An 18,035-nucleotide genomic window follows, 5' to 3' on the forward strand; every position below is an offset into this window, starting at 1 on the left:
GATTTTTCCTCTGTATCATTGTTCTACCATTATTCCTAATAATTCTTGGTGATTTTAATGTCCATGAAATTAACTTTTCCATTCCCTTAACTACGTTTCTTGTTCTTACTCCATGGTGCTTTCTAGAACTTGTCATTAGGAGTAACTGCAGTGACTCCACAGTCTCAAGGTCAACTATACTCTTTTTGACTACCATCTCTTTACTCTCCAGTTCACTTTTTAATACATCATCTTCAACCTTTTTAGTTTCACCATTGATGCTCACACCTATTCATTGTTCCTTACCTCTTTCATGCCCTCACTTTCTCAACCAGCTTAATATTCAACATTCCATTGGTATCACTGCTTTGTAATGTTCATTTCTCGTGCTGCTCCTTTACTTATTTTCACTCCATGAATTCTAACACTGGGTAAATTCTACTCCTTCTCAGCTGAATGTGGCTGATGAAAAACAGACAAGTATGCTGTCTAATCTCACCATAAATTCATTATCACTCACTTCAAATGGACCCTTCGTGTTGCTCTGCGGTCATGCCATTTTTCTTTAGTCCATTTCCTTTCCCACATTTCTGGATGCTTATCGCACACCTTCCCCTTCTCTTCAAGCCCTCAGCCCCCTCCCCCAACCCTTTTCCAGCCTCACTCTTAGTTGATAGTCATGCTCCTTATTATTTCATTGAGAGATTAGAAGCAGTCAGAAGAGAACTAACATGATCTTCCACTAGAATTTGCACCCACTTTTTCTGCATCTGTGTGCAATTATCTGAGTCTTCCATCATTTTGGATGAACTTTTCTTATTTCTAGAAAAGACCAAGTCTGCACTTATGCTTTAAATCCCAGCCTTTTTTTTTTAAAGCTTATTTATTTATTCTGAGAGAGAGAGAGTATGAGTGGAGGAGGGGGAGAGAGAGAGAGGGAGAAAGAGAATCCCAAGCAGACTCCACACTATCAGCCCAGAGCCTGATGTGGGCATTGAACTCACAAACCGTGAGATCATGACCTGAGCCGAAATCAAGAGTTGGCTGCGTAACAGGCTGAGCCACCAAGGTTCCCCTGACCCCAGCCCTTTCTCCTGCTCGAGGGCATTACTCCGCCCATCCCTGTTTCGCCCTCCTTCTTGTATCCTCACTTTTTGGTTCTTCTTCTCTCTTCCAAATAATAATAATAACAAAAATAAAAACAAATTCTCTTGCCTTCACTTTCCCTCTTGACTTCTACCACTTCATTCCTCTCCTATACACTGAAGAGCTATTTATACTCTCTCCACAATTTCTCTCCCACCATTCCCTCTTGAATTACTAAAATCAGGCTTTTACCTCTACCAGCATGCTGAACCCTGCGACTAGTGTTCATCTATCAGTCTTCATCTTTCTTGATTGCTCAGCAGCATTTGCTGCTCTGAGTTATCCATTCATCTTAAAAGTTTTTGTTCAGTTTGCTTCCTTGGACATGCTGTTCCAGGGATTTCCAACCTGGGTGACCACACCTTCTGTCTTCTTGGCTATGTTTAGCTCCTTACCTGAGATCTACACACTGGGGTTCCCATAGTCCTTGGAACAGTTTGCTTCTCTAACTACACTCATTCTCCTGGTGATCTTACGCAGACACATGTCTTTCAGTACCTACCCTGAGACACTATGATATTTACCATTGTTTCTATGATTCAATTTGAGATCCAACTCTAATATTTCTAGAACTTATTGTGGTATGAGGAGGTATCTTTCTCCAAATATATATTACTTTAAAGAAACATTTATTTATTAACATTTCCTTTTCTCTTTGATAAATTATGGTGTCCAAATACATATAAATTTGTTTTATCCATATTAAGATATGTTTGAAGGATCATCTATTCTGTTCTCTTTATCTTCTAGTTCTTATTACAGTATTCTGACTACCTTTATTTTATATTAAGTTATGGTACCTGGCAAAGCAAGGCCCTTTTTTTCTTCTTTTCTAATTTCTTGACTGGATGTAATTATATATTCTTCCAAAGGACAGAATTTGATTCACAATTTCAATCTCTTCACCAAAAAACATTATTGGAATTTTTATTGGAATGGTATTAAATCTATGTGTAAAGAATTGCTGTCTTTACACTATTTAATTAGCTTCCCTCAACCCAGGAAAATAATACTCTTCTCTATTCAAAACATTTTGTGTCTCACAGTAAACTGTTTTTGTTATTATCTGTATAGGTTGTGCATTTCTCATACTAAACTTATTTCTATGTATCCTACACTTTTACTTCAATGGTGAACATTCCATTTTTTTCTGTTTCAGTGTATTTCCTAATTTCTTGTTACTGATAAACATTAACAGAATAGAGTTTTTACGTGTGTTTGATATCCAACCACTATTTTTTAGTTCTAGAAGTTTCTCAGTTGCTTCTTTCAATTATTTTTTTTTAATTTTTTTTTCAACGTTTATTTATTTTGGGGACAGAGAGAGACAGAGCATGAACAGGCGAGGGGCAGAGAGAGAGGGAGACACAGAATCGGAAACAGGCTCCAGGCTCTGAGCCATCAGCCCAGAGCCTGATGCGGGGCTCGAACTCACGGACCGCGAGATCGTGACCTGGCTGAAGTCGGACGCTCAACCGACTGCGCCACCCAGGCGCCCCTCTTTCAATTATTTTTATATTTATAATATTATTTGCAAATAATTATAATTGTGATTATTCTTGCCAGAAGCTGTATCTAGTATAATAATTTTATGTTTTTGCATTAAGTCTTCTAAAAATGTTAAATACAAGGATAGTCAGCTTCCTATCTTACTCCTAATTTTAATGTTAGTGTCTCAAGTCTTTGACCCCAAAGTATGACGCTGGTGGTTAGCTTAGGATAAATATTCTTTACCATGTTGAGAAAACTTCTTTTCATTCCTGGCCTCTTAAATATATCTTCTTTTAGTCAAGACAGGATATTAAAATTGGTCATATGCTTATTTGTGAGGAGTGAAGTAAAGGTAGAGATACAATTAAGATATGAGAATATATTTCTTTTTACCTTGAACTGAATGATGAACACTTTTATTGACTAGATGAATAACTGAATAATATTAACCATCCTTGAATTCCTGATATAATTACTATTTGTTCAGTCTGGTACTCTTTCACCAATCTGCTGGCCTGTAAAATTCAATAAATAATTTCAGGAGAGGGGATTAATTTATACATTCTTCAGTGAGAATTAAATGCATTTTTCTTTCTTATGCAATCTTCACTGGTATTTTTTAGCAAGGCTTTGTTTAATTCATGTGATTAATTTAAAAACATTCATAAAGGATACAGTTTAATTTCATTGTTTTAGGATAAAAATTATCATCTTTGAATTGTCCTCTTTTGAGTAATTGGCTATTATAGCTTTTTTGTGCCACAAGTCTATTTTTTGAGATATCCCCAGATGAAGTGAAAAATAAATACATGTGCACATCAAATATGCACAGCTAGTATTAGTTACTATACTCTAAATTTTTATATTTTCCTCAGGGAACATACAACTTTTGAATTTAGGCAATTGTTCATTTTTGAAATAGCCCCAGGAGGCAAATAGGAAATACCTATTATTACCCTGATGGTGTGACTGAGGAAACTTGAAGCATACTGATTTCTTTTCTGTGTGGATCTCAATTTAATATCAGCTCCATTACACAGAGCAATGCCCTCTACTTGGGTAGAGTGGTCATAAGCATGACTCTGGGGTCCGACTGCTTTGATTCCAATCCTGGCTTCATCGCTTGTTAGGCTGTGGAAGCCCAGTCATTTTATCTCATGCTAACAGGGTCTTAGTCTCCTCAATTACAAAATGAGGATAATAGTAGTACCTACTCATAGCGCTTTTGTAAGGGTTCGATGAAATACATTATAAAGGGTTTAGAACACTACTTACTTAGTACATGATAAGCTCCATAGAAGTGATAGCAATGATGATGTTGATAAAGGTAATAATGACCATACATGTTATCCACTGTTTAGAGTCTAAGAATCAATGACATGATAATTAATCAAAACATGTAAACATCATTATCTCTAGCACTATGCTAGATTTCCTCACTTTTATTTTCTTTATATCTTTCTTTAAAAAAGAACAAAAAACACTATAGAAAGCTTTACAGTCTAAGCATTTCAACTTTTAATAAAACCCACATCACTTTGCAACTATTCTCTTCATAATTCCTAATGATACTTACCAGAAAGCTGTTGCTTTACTTTAGACATTAATATATCCTACACAGAGACATGTTGCTACCAATAGCTCAGTGACTATTGTCCCTTAACAAAAATTTTCTTCAAAATGGTAGGAAAAAACCTATATGATATTGAACCCCAAGCCCAGGGGGAAGAGGAGGTGAGTGAACAGACACTAATCAGTACACGCACCTACACCCACAGACACTCTTAAGTAGGTAAGTAGATAGGTAGGTAGGTTGATAGATAGAGTTGGAGGATGGATGGATAGATAGATAGATAGATAGATAGATGATAGAAAGATAAATGACAGAGTTTTCAACTTTATATAACACACACATCACTATCTATATCTTTACCTGTATCTATATCTATATCTATCTATACATTTTTATATCATCACTACACCCCACCCCCAGTCAGTATTACTTTTCCATTTTTTTAAAGGGAATAGTGAATTCTCAGCTAGCTCAAATAACTTTTTCAACACCAAATAATTTGTGGAAATATTATTTTCACTCTATCACTATTCTTATTTTAAAATGAAAAGAAAAAACAGAAATCTCCGTTATTGATCTGCTCCGTTGTCTGAAACTACCAGAATCTGTGATTAGCCAATTAACCTTATATTTTGTAAACAGACTCATAACACAAATCTACTGCATTTAAGGTGTTTTGTAAACCTTATTTTATTGAATTTATCTAACAATATTACCAAAGTAGAATTGTTAGCATTTTTTTTACAACTCTAAATTAACACTTAGAAAATTTAAGTAACCTACAGAGCATTGGATAAAATGTATTAGAATCAGTTTCCAAATATACTACAAAATGCTACCTACAGACTGTGAGAGAGAGTAAACACACTGTTATCTGATTAAATGAGTTTCATTTTGAAGGCCCAGGTGAATTATATCCTAGAATACTGATAGAATCTGCGGATATGATTAAAAGCCATGTATGAAAAATAATTGCAAAATCATGAAAATATGAAATTTGCCATAGTATGGAAAGCAGTGAATTGTCACTCCTGGTTTGTAAAGGAAAGTAAAATGTATCAAACATTGATTTTGATCTCCAGTAAAACTTAAGGATTTCTTACTTAACTGTCAAGTATAGAAAAAACAAACAGTGCTCATTAGAAATCAGTATAATTTCACTCAAAATAAAACATATCAGAATAACTTCTATGGTTACTATATGTATAATATCTGAGACCTTTCCTGAATACCATTACAATATCAAATTTATCAGAAAGTGTGATACATCATATCTGAAAATCAGCAAAAATAATGACAGTACCATATATCCAACCTTAAAGACTGGTCTCTGTAGATAGATTTTTTTCACATTTATTCTTACAGTAAGCTTATGAGGTAGATAGAATTGTTTCTCCTTTTAAAGTTGATGAACTAATGCTGACAGAAATTAAATACTTTGATTAAATCATAAGCCAGTAAAGGCTAGCTCTATGATCCCAACTGTAGTTTGTTTAAATAGGCATTTGACAGAATGTTTCATGATGTTTTTACAAACAAACTTGAAAATATAGGCTCGATGGTAATCAGTTAACAAGTTTTATGGGTGTGGTTGCTGAACTGTGTGCTATAGGTTCTTGGTTCATGCGTCCAATGATGAGATCTAGGCTTTCACCCCGTCCTGTTTGAAATCGTTATCAGTGATCCAGATGAGATCTATCAAATAGAGGACATAAAGCTGGAAGTGTTATGTAATGTATCAGATGGTGGTCAAGAAGCTAAAAGAGCTTGACATGTGGAAGTATGAGTGACAATTAACAAGATGAAATTAATATAAAAGATTTTGAACTTAGACTCATTTCTTTTTTCATTCTTGTGGCATTTGATACACATTCCGATGTGAAGGTATTGTGGTAGGTGATGAAAAGATATCAAGGTGGGGAGTGCATGGATGGGCCTTGCCCTCTAGGAGCTTATATTCTAGTGTTTAAGAGCAGAGGAAAAGACACAGCACAGAAATGCCTATGAAATAGGGCAACACATAATATCACTCCTGAGAATATAATTAACCTCTTATTAACCATCTAAAATATAGAAAATTTTCCTAAAGGTTAATTTCTATACAAGAGAAAAATTATGTCCACTGTTTCAAAGCAGACGGAAGAGTCATATGAAATGTCTATGTCGAAAAGTTTCAAAAACAGCATCATGATTTATGTGTTGTTTTTGTGGACCTAACCAGAACATTTGATTTTGTTAACCAAGTTTAGTATGTCAGCAACCCTGTGAAGGATTGACTGTCCAGAGAGGGTAAAGATATTTTCTTGATCTGTATATAGAGTTGTAGGTATAATAGCAGCAACTATATTTTTGAATCTCTGTATTTCTAACAATGATCAACATTATCTGTGTTTTGAGCCAATTATTAATGTTATATTAGGTTACATAAAATAATTCAGTATGTAGTCAGTTTATTTTTACAAAAGCAAAGTGTGGATAATTGTTCAAGATCCTATGTATTTTGTGGCACATGTTTATTTCAACAACTGTAAATATGTTCTTAAAACATTCCCCCAGTTAATTCTTATTTACCATTTGACACCTTGCTGAATGATTTAGACTGTAATTCATAGATAATTATTTTATCTTCAAACCATTTTCTCTTTCCGTGCTGCTCTTAAAAATGGAATGGATATTTTATTGTTAAATTACTGGTTTCTTTGAATGGCTGAATAGAAGACAATCATGGTAGTTTTACAACAAATCCTAATACAAAATATGCAACAAAGCATCTAGCTCTGCTAACCACATTTCTATGAAGTCATTAGGCTTGAAACTTGGCCTTTTTCATCAAGGAGACTGGCCAATTTCATCTATACTTCCTATAATGTGCATTCATTCATGCAGTCATTCAAAATAGTCCTCAAATGTCTACCATGTTTTAATCATTGTGTTGAACTAGAAGGAGCAGTCAGCCCTGACTTCAGACATAAGGGAATGTTTATCAGAGAAAGCAACATTTAAAATGAGAGCTGAAATGAATGGTTGCTAGCCAGGTGAGAAGATGGAAAAGCATTCCCTAACAAGGGATTTGCATATAAGAAGTCCCAAAAGAAAGAGCATGGCATTATTTGAGAATTTCAGATGGTCCTAAATGATTTTTGCATAGCATACAAAGGTTGCAGTGGCTGGAGGTAGGGCTGAAGGTAAACAGATGATAAAGGTCTTTCTTGCCATGATAGAGAGTTTTAAATTCATCCCGAGGATAATGGAGAACTAACGCAGGCTTTCCAGCAAGAGAATGGCATGGATTGATAAATTCTGTAGGATGACCACTCTGATTGCAGTGTGGGGAAATCACTGGGTAAACAAATTTAGAAGCAGTATCTTTAGCTAAATTCTGTCCTAGTAAACCAGGTAAAAGATGAGAGCAGCCAAATAAAAATAGTAGCAACAAGGAAGTAAAGAAGCAGAGAGTAATAGAATCATGGAACATGATGATCAAACAGGCTCTCTGGAATGAGAGAGGCCTCTAGATTCCTGGCCTGGGTAATTAAGCAGATGATAGTGACTCCAGATGAAATGGGCAATTAGCCCGTTTACAGAGAGATGAGCTTAACTTTTGACATTCAAATTGAGAGTGCTTTTGTGTTATGTAATAAGATCTATCCAGGGAACATTTGGAAATGTAAACCCAAAATTCATTAGAGATATCTTTCTAGGCTGAATATATACGATTTAAAGGTTTTGGCAAAGAGATGATAACTAAAGTCATAGTAATGGATGAAATAACCAAGGTAGAATGTGTAGGGAAAAGAAGACAAAAGAGAGATGAGAATCTTTAGAATCAAGGACCAATCTTATTAAACAGAAAGGGAAAAAAAAGTCCATGAAACAGTAGCCGTACAGTTAGGAGAAAAACCAGCAGACTAGACCATTAAAGAAACCATAGAAAGAGAATAGTTCAAAGAGTGGCCAGAAATATTAGCTGCTGCAGAAAATTCATGTATCATGAAGACCTATTATTGTCAGTAAATTTTGATTTATCAAAAAAAAAATCTTATGAGTGAGCCTGGAGTTACAATAATCAAAATTTTTTTTTTAATCAGGGAGAGTTAAAGAGGATAAGGAAATAGAAATCAGGAATGGAAACAATGCTTTTAAAATGTATAGGGGTGCCTGGGTGGCTCAGTTGGTCAAGCCTCTGACTCTTGGTTTCAGCTCAGGTCACAGTCTCACAATTCATGGGTTTGAGCCCCGCATCAGGCTCTGTGCTGGACAGTATGGAGACTGCTTGGGATTCTCTCTCTCTCCCTCTCTGTCTGTCTCTGTCTCTCTGCCCCTCCCCCACTTGCACTTGCACTCTCTCTCTCTCACTCTCAAAATACATAAATAAACTTTAAATAAATACAATAAAATGCTTATCAGAGATAGTCTCTAGCCTCCAAAGACTAGAGGCCCCAGAGATATTTTTGAGCTAGGAAAGTCTTGGAACAACATCAAATGCTAATGAGAAAAATGAGCAAAAAAAAAAAAAAAAAGAAAAAAGAAAAAAATGCAGAGGCTGGAAAAAACAGAAGGCAGGAAAGTAAGAAATCCAGTTTAGGATGAGAGTAGTTTTAGACAAAGGACAAACCACTACTTCCCATGGACAGCAATAAATTTTAAAGGGATGGAAAATAGTACAGGACTGATGCCAAGTCTTTCACAGGAAGCTGAGAGAACACTCAAGTGAGTTCTTCCTTTTCTCTGAAAATCTGGAGTTATCATCTTCTGAGAGGTGGAGAATTAGAGTATTTGAGATTCGTATCCTATGATATAAGAAACTGGATCCATTTTACATTGTTATTAAATGCATCTATAAGTGGCATAATGTGTTTTCAAATGTAACCCCCAGCTGTAACAACCAAAACAAACAATGGCCTAAAATTCATCATGGTGACATTGTGATTTCACCCTAGGGAATAGCAGAAACTCTGAAAAAAAGAGTCTATAGAAGTTCTAAAAAAGTTTTCCATGGCAATGTCTATAGAGGAAGTGACTTCAATTACTGTTTGCTGTAAGTGACCACACATACCATACCAAATATTTTCTGGCCATTAGAAGACACATGAAAAATAAATATGTGCTTCTTGATTGACTGAATAGAGCCAAGAGCCAAGCATATGAGATCTCGGCCAAGTTCAATATGGAGCCCACAGGTGTCTCTGTGACTCCAGCTAAGTTGGTCAGATCAGTTCACTAACATATACAGCTATTACTGACCATTTTTGCTTCTCAACTTTTCTTTTGATATTGTTTGTAAGACATGATTCTTCTGGTCAAGCTAAAATGCAGCTCCTTATTCCTCCTATTTCCTCCTTTTTCTCAACTCCCAAAGTCAAATATCACGTTTCCACTAAACAGCATTCAATATTGCGTTCCTGCTGCCATGTTTCTTATTTGCCACTTTTAAATTATCTTCCCAAAGTAGAAATAAATTAGTATAGGTTTGGATTTTATTTTACCTTTTTCCCTCACTTGATTTCTCTCAGTGCCTGGGATGTAGCTCTTTCTAAGTCCTTATTGCATGAATGATTGCAGTGCGTTGAATAATTCTACTTTATGAGAATTTTAATTACAAAGCTGCATACTATTCTGAAACTATTCTCATTTCCTTATGGAAATGTCTTAAAGCATATTACTTGAATGCCTCTTATTATGCAAACATGAAAAAGAAAATATTGACCTGAGATTCCTGGTTTCAGATTGGGTCCTCCAATTTATAAAGAATTATTAACATTTGGCAAGAATTAGATGAATAACATCCTTAGGAGAGTAACTAGGCTGACCTTTTTTCTTTAATTTTTTTCTATTGTTGCATCTTAAGGCATTTATGCTTTCTACCTTGATTTAGTTTTGGAAAGTCCACTGACAGGCATGCACCGAGTTCCCAGGATTTTTAGTACTTTTCTAGCACCTTGTAGAGAAGACACATAAATGGCAAGATGATACAATAAATTTGAGAAATTTGTGAGGTATGTTCCCCAGATTATAATAAGAGAAATTTTTTTTCCAGAGATTGATATAGGAAAAAGAGAGAAGAAATTCTTATCGTCAGTATAGCTACAACAGCCTGATACTAGTTTCTCTTATGAAAGAACATCTTTAAAAATATATATATTAAGGAGGCACCTGGGTGGCTCAGTCGGTTAAGCGTCCAGCTTCAGCTCTGGTCATGATCTTGAGGTCCGTGAGTTTGAGCCCTGTGTCAGGCTCTGTGCTAACAGCTCAGAGCCTGGAGCCTGCTTTAGATTCTATGTCTCCTTCTCTGTCTTCCCCTCCCCTGTTCATGCTCTGTCTCTCTCTGTCTCTCAAAAATGAATAAATGTTAAAAAAAATTAAATATATATATATATATACACACACCCACCCACACATATATCAAGAACTCTTTCAATGGTGTGTGTGTGTGTGTGTGTGTGTGTGTGTGTGTGTGTGTGTTTTCACAAGAGCATATGTATTCATAGGTGGGGAGCTGTATGGTAAATTACATTCTACTCTCATTAAATGAAAAACAAACTTTCCCCTTTCCTTTGCAGAATTGTCAACATCACACTGCTGGTGACTTCTGTGAACGATGTACTCTTGGATATTATGGAATTGTCAGGGGATTGCCAAATGACTGTCAGCAATGTGCTTGCCCTCTGATTTCTTCCAGCAACAAGTAAGATTGAGAAACATTACCAGATTTCCCAATCAGTAGCGCCATCTGTGTGGCAAACGGGCTTTCTATGATTTCAATTTTTTTCCATGTAGACAAAATCTCAGTTTAAGATGGAGAATATTTGGGGGGTACCTGGGTGGTTCAGTCAGTTGAGTGTCTAACTTCAGCTCAGGTCATGACCTTATGGTTCGTGAGTTTGAGCCCTGCATCAGGCTCTGTGCTGACAGTTCAGAGCCTGGAGCCTGCTTCAGAATCTGGGTCTCTCTGTCTCTACTCCTCCCCTGCTCATGTGTGTGTTCTCTCTCTCCCTCCCTCTCTCTCTCTCTCTTTCTCTCTCTCTCTCTCTCTCTCTCTCTTTCTCAAAAAACTGAATATAACATTAAAAAAATTTTAAAGAAAGAGAATTTTTGCAAACAGTATAAAAACATGACAAAAGTGAGCACATAGTATTCCATGGTTTATTTTTCCATTAAAACCCCATCCCAAGTAAATATTACTTATTAATTAAAATATAAATACTAATACTGACATAAGTTATGTTAATGACATAAATGATATATGTAGACACATGCATAATTTTATACACTTTTATAAGGGTCTTGTATTTGCATGTAGTTCTGCCATAAACTCAGCTATGACGAAGTGTTTCACTGCAGATCATATCCCTTTTGTGACCCCTTCCACTCATTTTATGTGTTTAATTTGCAATTTTCAGAGAAGTATTAAGAAAATAATTGAAAAAAGTAGTTAAAGGAGGGTGACTTATTTTTATACTCCCAGAATCACAGCCCCTTTCTCTTAAGATGGTCTGAGCTTGGTACCATGGAAACATAGCCATAAGGGGAAACAAAAGCTAGAATATTTTATTTCAGTGCTGTCTGCACATTCTGCATTGGTTTATATATTGATGAAAAATCCTTTTTGCAAAGGCTGTCTATATTTTCTGCTAAGTGATTTATAGATTTCAATCTCTACATGGTAGAGCAATGTTTTCTCTAAGAACTTGCTTTTGAAAAGAATGTATGGCGGTTTGTTTAGAATTAGAATCCTGGGCTCCTTATCTTGACTATAGAAGAACCACAAAGCAACTTAGATAAAGAGAGGATTGCCCCTGTGCTGACTCAGTTTTTTCTTCATTGTTGGCTTTATATACATTCTGAAACATTTTCAGGTAAATTGTCTCTCTTCTGCAAGCTCCTCTTTTTTTGTTTAAAAGAATTACAGGTCTTTAGTCAAATGTAAATTTTTAGGTGAGTAGGATATGGATAAGGATAAAACACATTCTTTTTGTTCACCCGAGCACCAATTGGTAGGTGTGTGAAAAATAATATTATTTCTATTTCCCTTTCCCTAATCTCCCTCTGACGACCAGATTTAAACAAAGAGAATGTTATTTATTTTATCGTTCATTAAAATGTGAGCCATTGGATTAGAAAAATTCAGTAATTAATTGATAACTTCTTTGATAACAATCAAGCATAACATGTATTGAAAAGTGTCACAATAAAATGTGTGCCTTAAGAGAAGTCAAGTTAAATGTAAAGAGAATTCAAAGGCACAAGATACCACACTTGGTTTTGGAAGCTTCAAGAACATATTGGAAGAAGTAGTAGTATTTATAATAGGTCACAAACGGCGGATTGAGAGGTTTTTACTGGTGGAATTAGCAGGAGATTATATTAACAAAAACTTAGAAAACAAAACAAAGACATGTTTAAGAACTAATAAGTAAGAGTTTGGAGCATGGGGTTCAAATAGAATTCATAACTGCAGATGAAAACGAGTGGGAGAATGGAGGCTATATTATAGAAATCCTTGAACACCAGGCTAAGAAATTACTATTCAATTTTCTATATAATGAGGAAACATTGCAGACTTTTAGTTAAAACAAACAAAAAAACATTAATGCCATCAGCACTACCCTTTAGAAAGCCTGTTATGAGAGAGCTAAGTAAAATGAATTGAAACAGGAGAAGAAAAAAAGTGAAGAGACCGATTAATAAGCTAATGCACTAACTTAGCAAAAGATAATTAGAACCTGAAGGTAGGTAATCGTAACAAGAAGGGAAATGAGGGAATGGATGGGATCTTTGTTGAATGCAGTTCTACAGAACTGATAACTAATTAGATATGAGGGGTTCAGGCCAGGCAAGAGTTGAAGCCAAAGGTTTTGAGCCAGGTTGACCTCAAAAATGGTAGTGCAATTAACTGAAATAGGGAAACCAGGAGAGAGCTACTGCAGAGGAAAGACAATTTATGTTCCAAATAGGTTAACATTGATGTGAAAGATCTGTCCGAATGGAAATATGCAAATAGCTGCAGGAAATAGAAATACGAGAATTGGAAGGGCAGAGGGAAGAGATATGTTAATAAATGAATTAAAATTGGATAAGATTTCCCGGGGTTATGTGACCCAAGGGGGAGCATGTGGAATGAAGGAAAGACAGAATTACGTACATTAGAGAAACCAGAAGGGAAAGCAGAACCAAGACAGGGGGTGCCAGGGAGGCAAGAGAAGTAAGAGCACACTGCAGGGGGCGCCATGAGAGAGAAGAGAAGCAGCTGTCCATGGAGACTGAGTACGTATGGTAGCCATGAACTGTGAGGATCACCGAGGAGTTTTGACAATCCATGGTGGAAAAAGATATTATGCTCCAAGGAGATCAGTTCATCTTTAGAAAATGTCAAGAAGGAAAAGAAAGAGTCCTACCTTGATGGGTTCACGGGATCAATAAAAAGTGTGTTTTCATTGCTGTTTTCTATGATTTATGTAATTCAAGGATATTTTTATGGGAAGGATCTTACGAGAATCAGAAAGCTGAAGCAAAGTGGCTAGTTCAGTGACTGTCAAACTTTATTAATTGCAGCCACTGTAAGAAATCATTTTTTTTTTACATCAGACCTTGGGACACAAAAAACTTGTGTGTATATAATATATATTTATAAACATATATATCCTATAACTTTTCTCAGTTTTATTCTGCATTTTTAGAAGAAATTTTAGTCAAAACCCACTAACGTGATTTCGTGACCCACTAATATCACTACCTAAATCTTGGAACATTAATTAACAAAGCAAAGATCTGTGTATGGTAAGAAGGGAAGTGTTAAAATGCAAAGCAAAGAAACCAGCCAGGGCAAAGAAGAAAGGCACTTCTTCCTGAGATATAAAAGTAGATTCTGAAATATAGATGGAGGACGCTGAGACACCTCTCTTTAATGACCTCCAACTGTGCCCCAAAGAAAAGTAAAGGGCGTGGCGTGGTGAGTGGTTACTAACTCACTTCCATGCATTAGTTTTTCAATATTTCTTACCAAAACACATATGACAAACTGTCAACCATTGTGACAGTGCAGCGTTGCTGAGGGGTTTTTCACTGCCTGCTTAAGGAAAGGTCAGGTATTTTTTCAACAGAGTAGAAGGAACCCTCTACCCTCTGCAATCTGACCACCTTTCCAGGTCAATGCCCTCTCCTCCCTTCTACAGTGATGCTACATTTGAGTCCCTTGCTCTTTGCCAAACACACCAACAATTTTTGCCAGAGAGAGAAAGAAAAAAGTGGTATTGTTTCATGTATACTATGTGGGATTTAAAAAAAGAAAATAACTCCTAGAGTGTGGAACAGTGGTTTCCAGGGGTTGGGAATGTGGGAGAGCTGGTAAAAGTATACGAACTTTCAGTTACAAGATAAATGAGGTCTAAGGATCTAACATATAACATGGTAGTGATAGTTGGTAATACTTTATTGTATAATTGAAACTTGCCAAGTAAATAGAACCTGTGTTCTCACTGACAAAAAAAAGTAGATATGTGAGGTGATAGATGTATTAATTAATTTGTACATATATGTATATCAAATCATCACATGCACACTTTAATTACATTATAATTTTTTTTATTTGCCAGTTATACTACAATAAAGCTGAACAAAACACAAGTAGATGTATAATGCAATATCAGACAGTGGAAGTGCTACCAGGGAAAATAAAGCAGCCTCATTGAATTGAGATACTTGCATGGTATTGAGACAGAAAAGGCTGGGGTCCCCTTTCGATAGGGTGCTCAGTGAAGATCTTCATGAACAAATGAGGCTTGTGCAGAGACTTGAATGAAGTAATGGGGGGAAGCCACATGACTCCCTGGAGGAAGAGAACTCCAGCCAGAAGAAAAAGCGGATACACTGGCCTGGAGACTGGCCCATGCTTGTCAGACAGCAAGGATCCAGGGCAGCTGGAGCAGACTGACTGGTGTTAGGGGAAGGGTGACAAAGGATGAGTCAGGGAAGCTCCGGTAGCTAATGAAATGTCCTAATGGCTAAAAGTCTTCCAACGGCAAGAGGCAGCTTGGAACAGGGTAATGCAGTTATGTTAGCGACGGTAGCAGCAGTTTCAGGTAGAACGTGTGTGGAATGTGAGAGAAAGGAGGTAATATTGACTCCGTGGTTTCTGGCAGGACAAATGGAAGCACAGAGTGACCATGGATGAGATGGGGGAGAATTACAGAAAGACCAGTGGTATTTTTTGGAGGGGGAAACTCAGTTTTAGATCTGTTAGTGTAGATGCAAAGGTTTTAAGATGGAATGAGATCATTCAGGGGAGAGAGGACAGGACAGGATAGAAGAAATCTGAAGACTGAACTGGGAGACCCATGAAGAGGTCAAGGACATGATGTATAGGAACCTGCAGCAGAGGAGACTGTTAAAGAACCAATGATGAACATAGAAAAAAGGAGAAGGGGGTGGTACCCGGGAAGCCAATTCATCTCTGTAGTATCCACAAGAACAACATAGACTGGCAAACTCTACATCTTAAAAACCCTAATGAGGCAAATTTGGAATTAGCAAACATAAGGAAATATAAAAGGTAGCCCCCAAGAAAAAAGCACAAGGATTTCAGAGTGACCCCGCAGACAGCGTGAGGATTGAGTGTAGATGAGGGAGTTGGGAGCAGAAAGAATAACTCTAACTTCCAGTAAGTTATGATTCCTACACCCTCCTTCATTAAGTCTTTACACATGATATAGGACTTCATTCAATCCACCATAGTATCAAACTCAAAAAAGTTTATATCAACTATTCAAGGAGAATTATAACATCCTTGCATAGTAATTGAGATAGATATATTACTGTAAGTGAATATAATTTAATTATGTTGGCTCTCTAGAGTTTCACTTGAAATGTCTAAAAATTTGTTTCCAAGTATCTATCTATTGGTAGATAGATAGATGATAGATAGATATATAGATATATAGATAGATAAGCAGTTTGAAATGTGACATAGGAGTTTGTGTGTGTGTGTGTGTGTGTGTGTGTGTGTGTGTACAGATGCACTCAGCATCAAGCTTTAGCTTGAAGAGCTAAAAGCTTGCCAGAATGTGTCAATTACGTGTTTGTGGATCTATTTTGTGAAGGATAGAGTTTGTGAGTAGTAGATCAATTTGCTCACCTCTTTCGCAAAGGTTAGAGTTTATTACTCATTCATGTACTATTGATTCAGTGTGCTAGAAGATAGTCAAAATAGGGTCCAAATGGCACCTGACCAAAAGGAGTTGTGGCCCTGTTGTATACACCATATTATCTTTTTCAGCATAAACTTCTTTAGCGGACCAAGAAAAAGAATGGAGTTTGCAGCATTACCATTTTGTAACAAATACATATATATTTTTCCTTCTACGTTTCCAGTGCACCATGCAGTGTTACCTAGTGGGAATCCTCGACTTATATTTGAAAGAAGTTTGTAACAACTTAAAATTACATGTTAGTGCAGGTTAGTTTTCAAGTCTTGTTAAGTATTTCTTTTGTAGGGTAAGATGATCAGAAACCCTGGCAAAGCCTGATAGGCTGTGGTCTACCAGTCAGTAGTGAGAACAGGGCAAATTATATAAGACCTACTTAATAGAAAAGATCATAAAATTATCAGAAATTCTTACTCATTTTCATGGAGAGCACCTTCCCTTCTTACGTTAACTCACATTACTTTGTGTTTAAAATAAACTTAGTTTGAAATCCGTTTGTAAATTAGAAAAGGCACTCTTATTTTAAGTGAAATATTTATTCACACTTTATGTGTTCAAAGGCTAGTGGCAATTTAGGTTGAGCTTTCAGAAAAAAAATTATATGGTTTTAGGACCATTTTTTTTACTTGGAAAATATTCAGTAATATTCTATCAGACAAATGTGCACTAATTCTAGGCATACTTTTCTTTCAATTCATGAGAAATAGGACACTTTTGCTGGATGTTTAATATTTTTATGCTTGTCATAGAATTATTAAAATTTCAAAATGTTTACACAGTGCGAGGCACTGCAAATTCATTGAAAGCCAACCATACTTACTTGTTGACTATTATTGGCATTATTTAGTTGTGACATCCTACCTTTGAATAAAAATTTATATTATAAAATACAGCACTTATAACCACCCCAAGTTAAGTTTCACTTGTCTATATAATGGATAGAATTACTTAAATCTATAAAATAAATAGGTTAAAAGATTTTTTATAATCTTTTTTTTCCCCTTTCTGGTTCAGTTTCAGCCCTTCTTGTGTCATGGAAGGCCTCGATGATTACCGCTGCACAGCTTGCCCACGAGGATACGAAGGCCAGTATTGTGAACGGTACGAACAGTCATGAAACATAGAGATCATACAGTAACAGATCACAATAGGAAAAGTATTCATTATTTTCATAACTTGTTTTCATTTTCCTTAGTAGTTCATACGCCTTCAAAACTATCTTTACTTTTATATCTATACGCTATCTCCAAAGAAAGTTGTTTATTTCCATCTTCGACTTTCTCAAAGTTTCCAAATTATTTCACAATTACATAGTTTAGGTTTTAGTGTATACATATCTACATAGCTATATTTAATGTACATGTATATGTTGAGTGTGCACATATCTGTATATGTGAATATTATCAGTAGTTAATAAAAAGCTAGTTACACATAATTCTCATCTTAATGCACTGGAAAATATTGGCTGAATCTATCTGTGTGCATGTCGCTGTTCTGAGCACTATGGTACTATACCACCAAGTATATACATAACTCAGAATGTAAATGTGTCAAGCATTCTTAATTTGAACACAAACAATAAAGTGTTTGTTATTTGGTGCTCCTTTCCAATGAGCAAACAATATTATTTAAATGCTTCCTCTCAC

General features: G+C 35.9%; 1 protein-coding gene across 3 annotated transcripts in view; it reads left to right on the forward strand.

Moving 5' to 3' along the window:
• Window positions 1–18,035, forward strand: part of LAMA2 (laminin subunit alpha 2) — a 614,868-nt gene that overhangs the window by 422,204 nt on the left and 174,629 nt on the right. For all 3 annotated transcript variants that reach the window (XM_047859508.1, XM_047859510.1, XM_047859509.1), the window contains exons 30-31: window positions 10,750–10,874; window positions 17,404–17,490. In XM_047859508.1, the coding sequence (XP_047715464.1) occupies window positions 10,750–10,874; window positions 17,404–17,490 (212 nt within the window). The remainder of the gene's footprint in view (window positions 1–10,749; window positions 10,875–17,403; window positions 17,491–18,035) is intronic.

This window comes from Prionailurus viverrinus, chromosome B2, assembly GCF_022837055.1.
Source record: "Prionailurus viverrinus isolate Anna chromosome B2, UM_Priviv_1.0, whole genome shotgun sequence".
Taxonomy (NCBI): domain Eukaryota; kingdom Metazoa; phylum Chordata; class Mammalia; order Carnivora; family Felidae; genus Prionailurus; species Prionailurus viverrinus.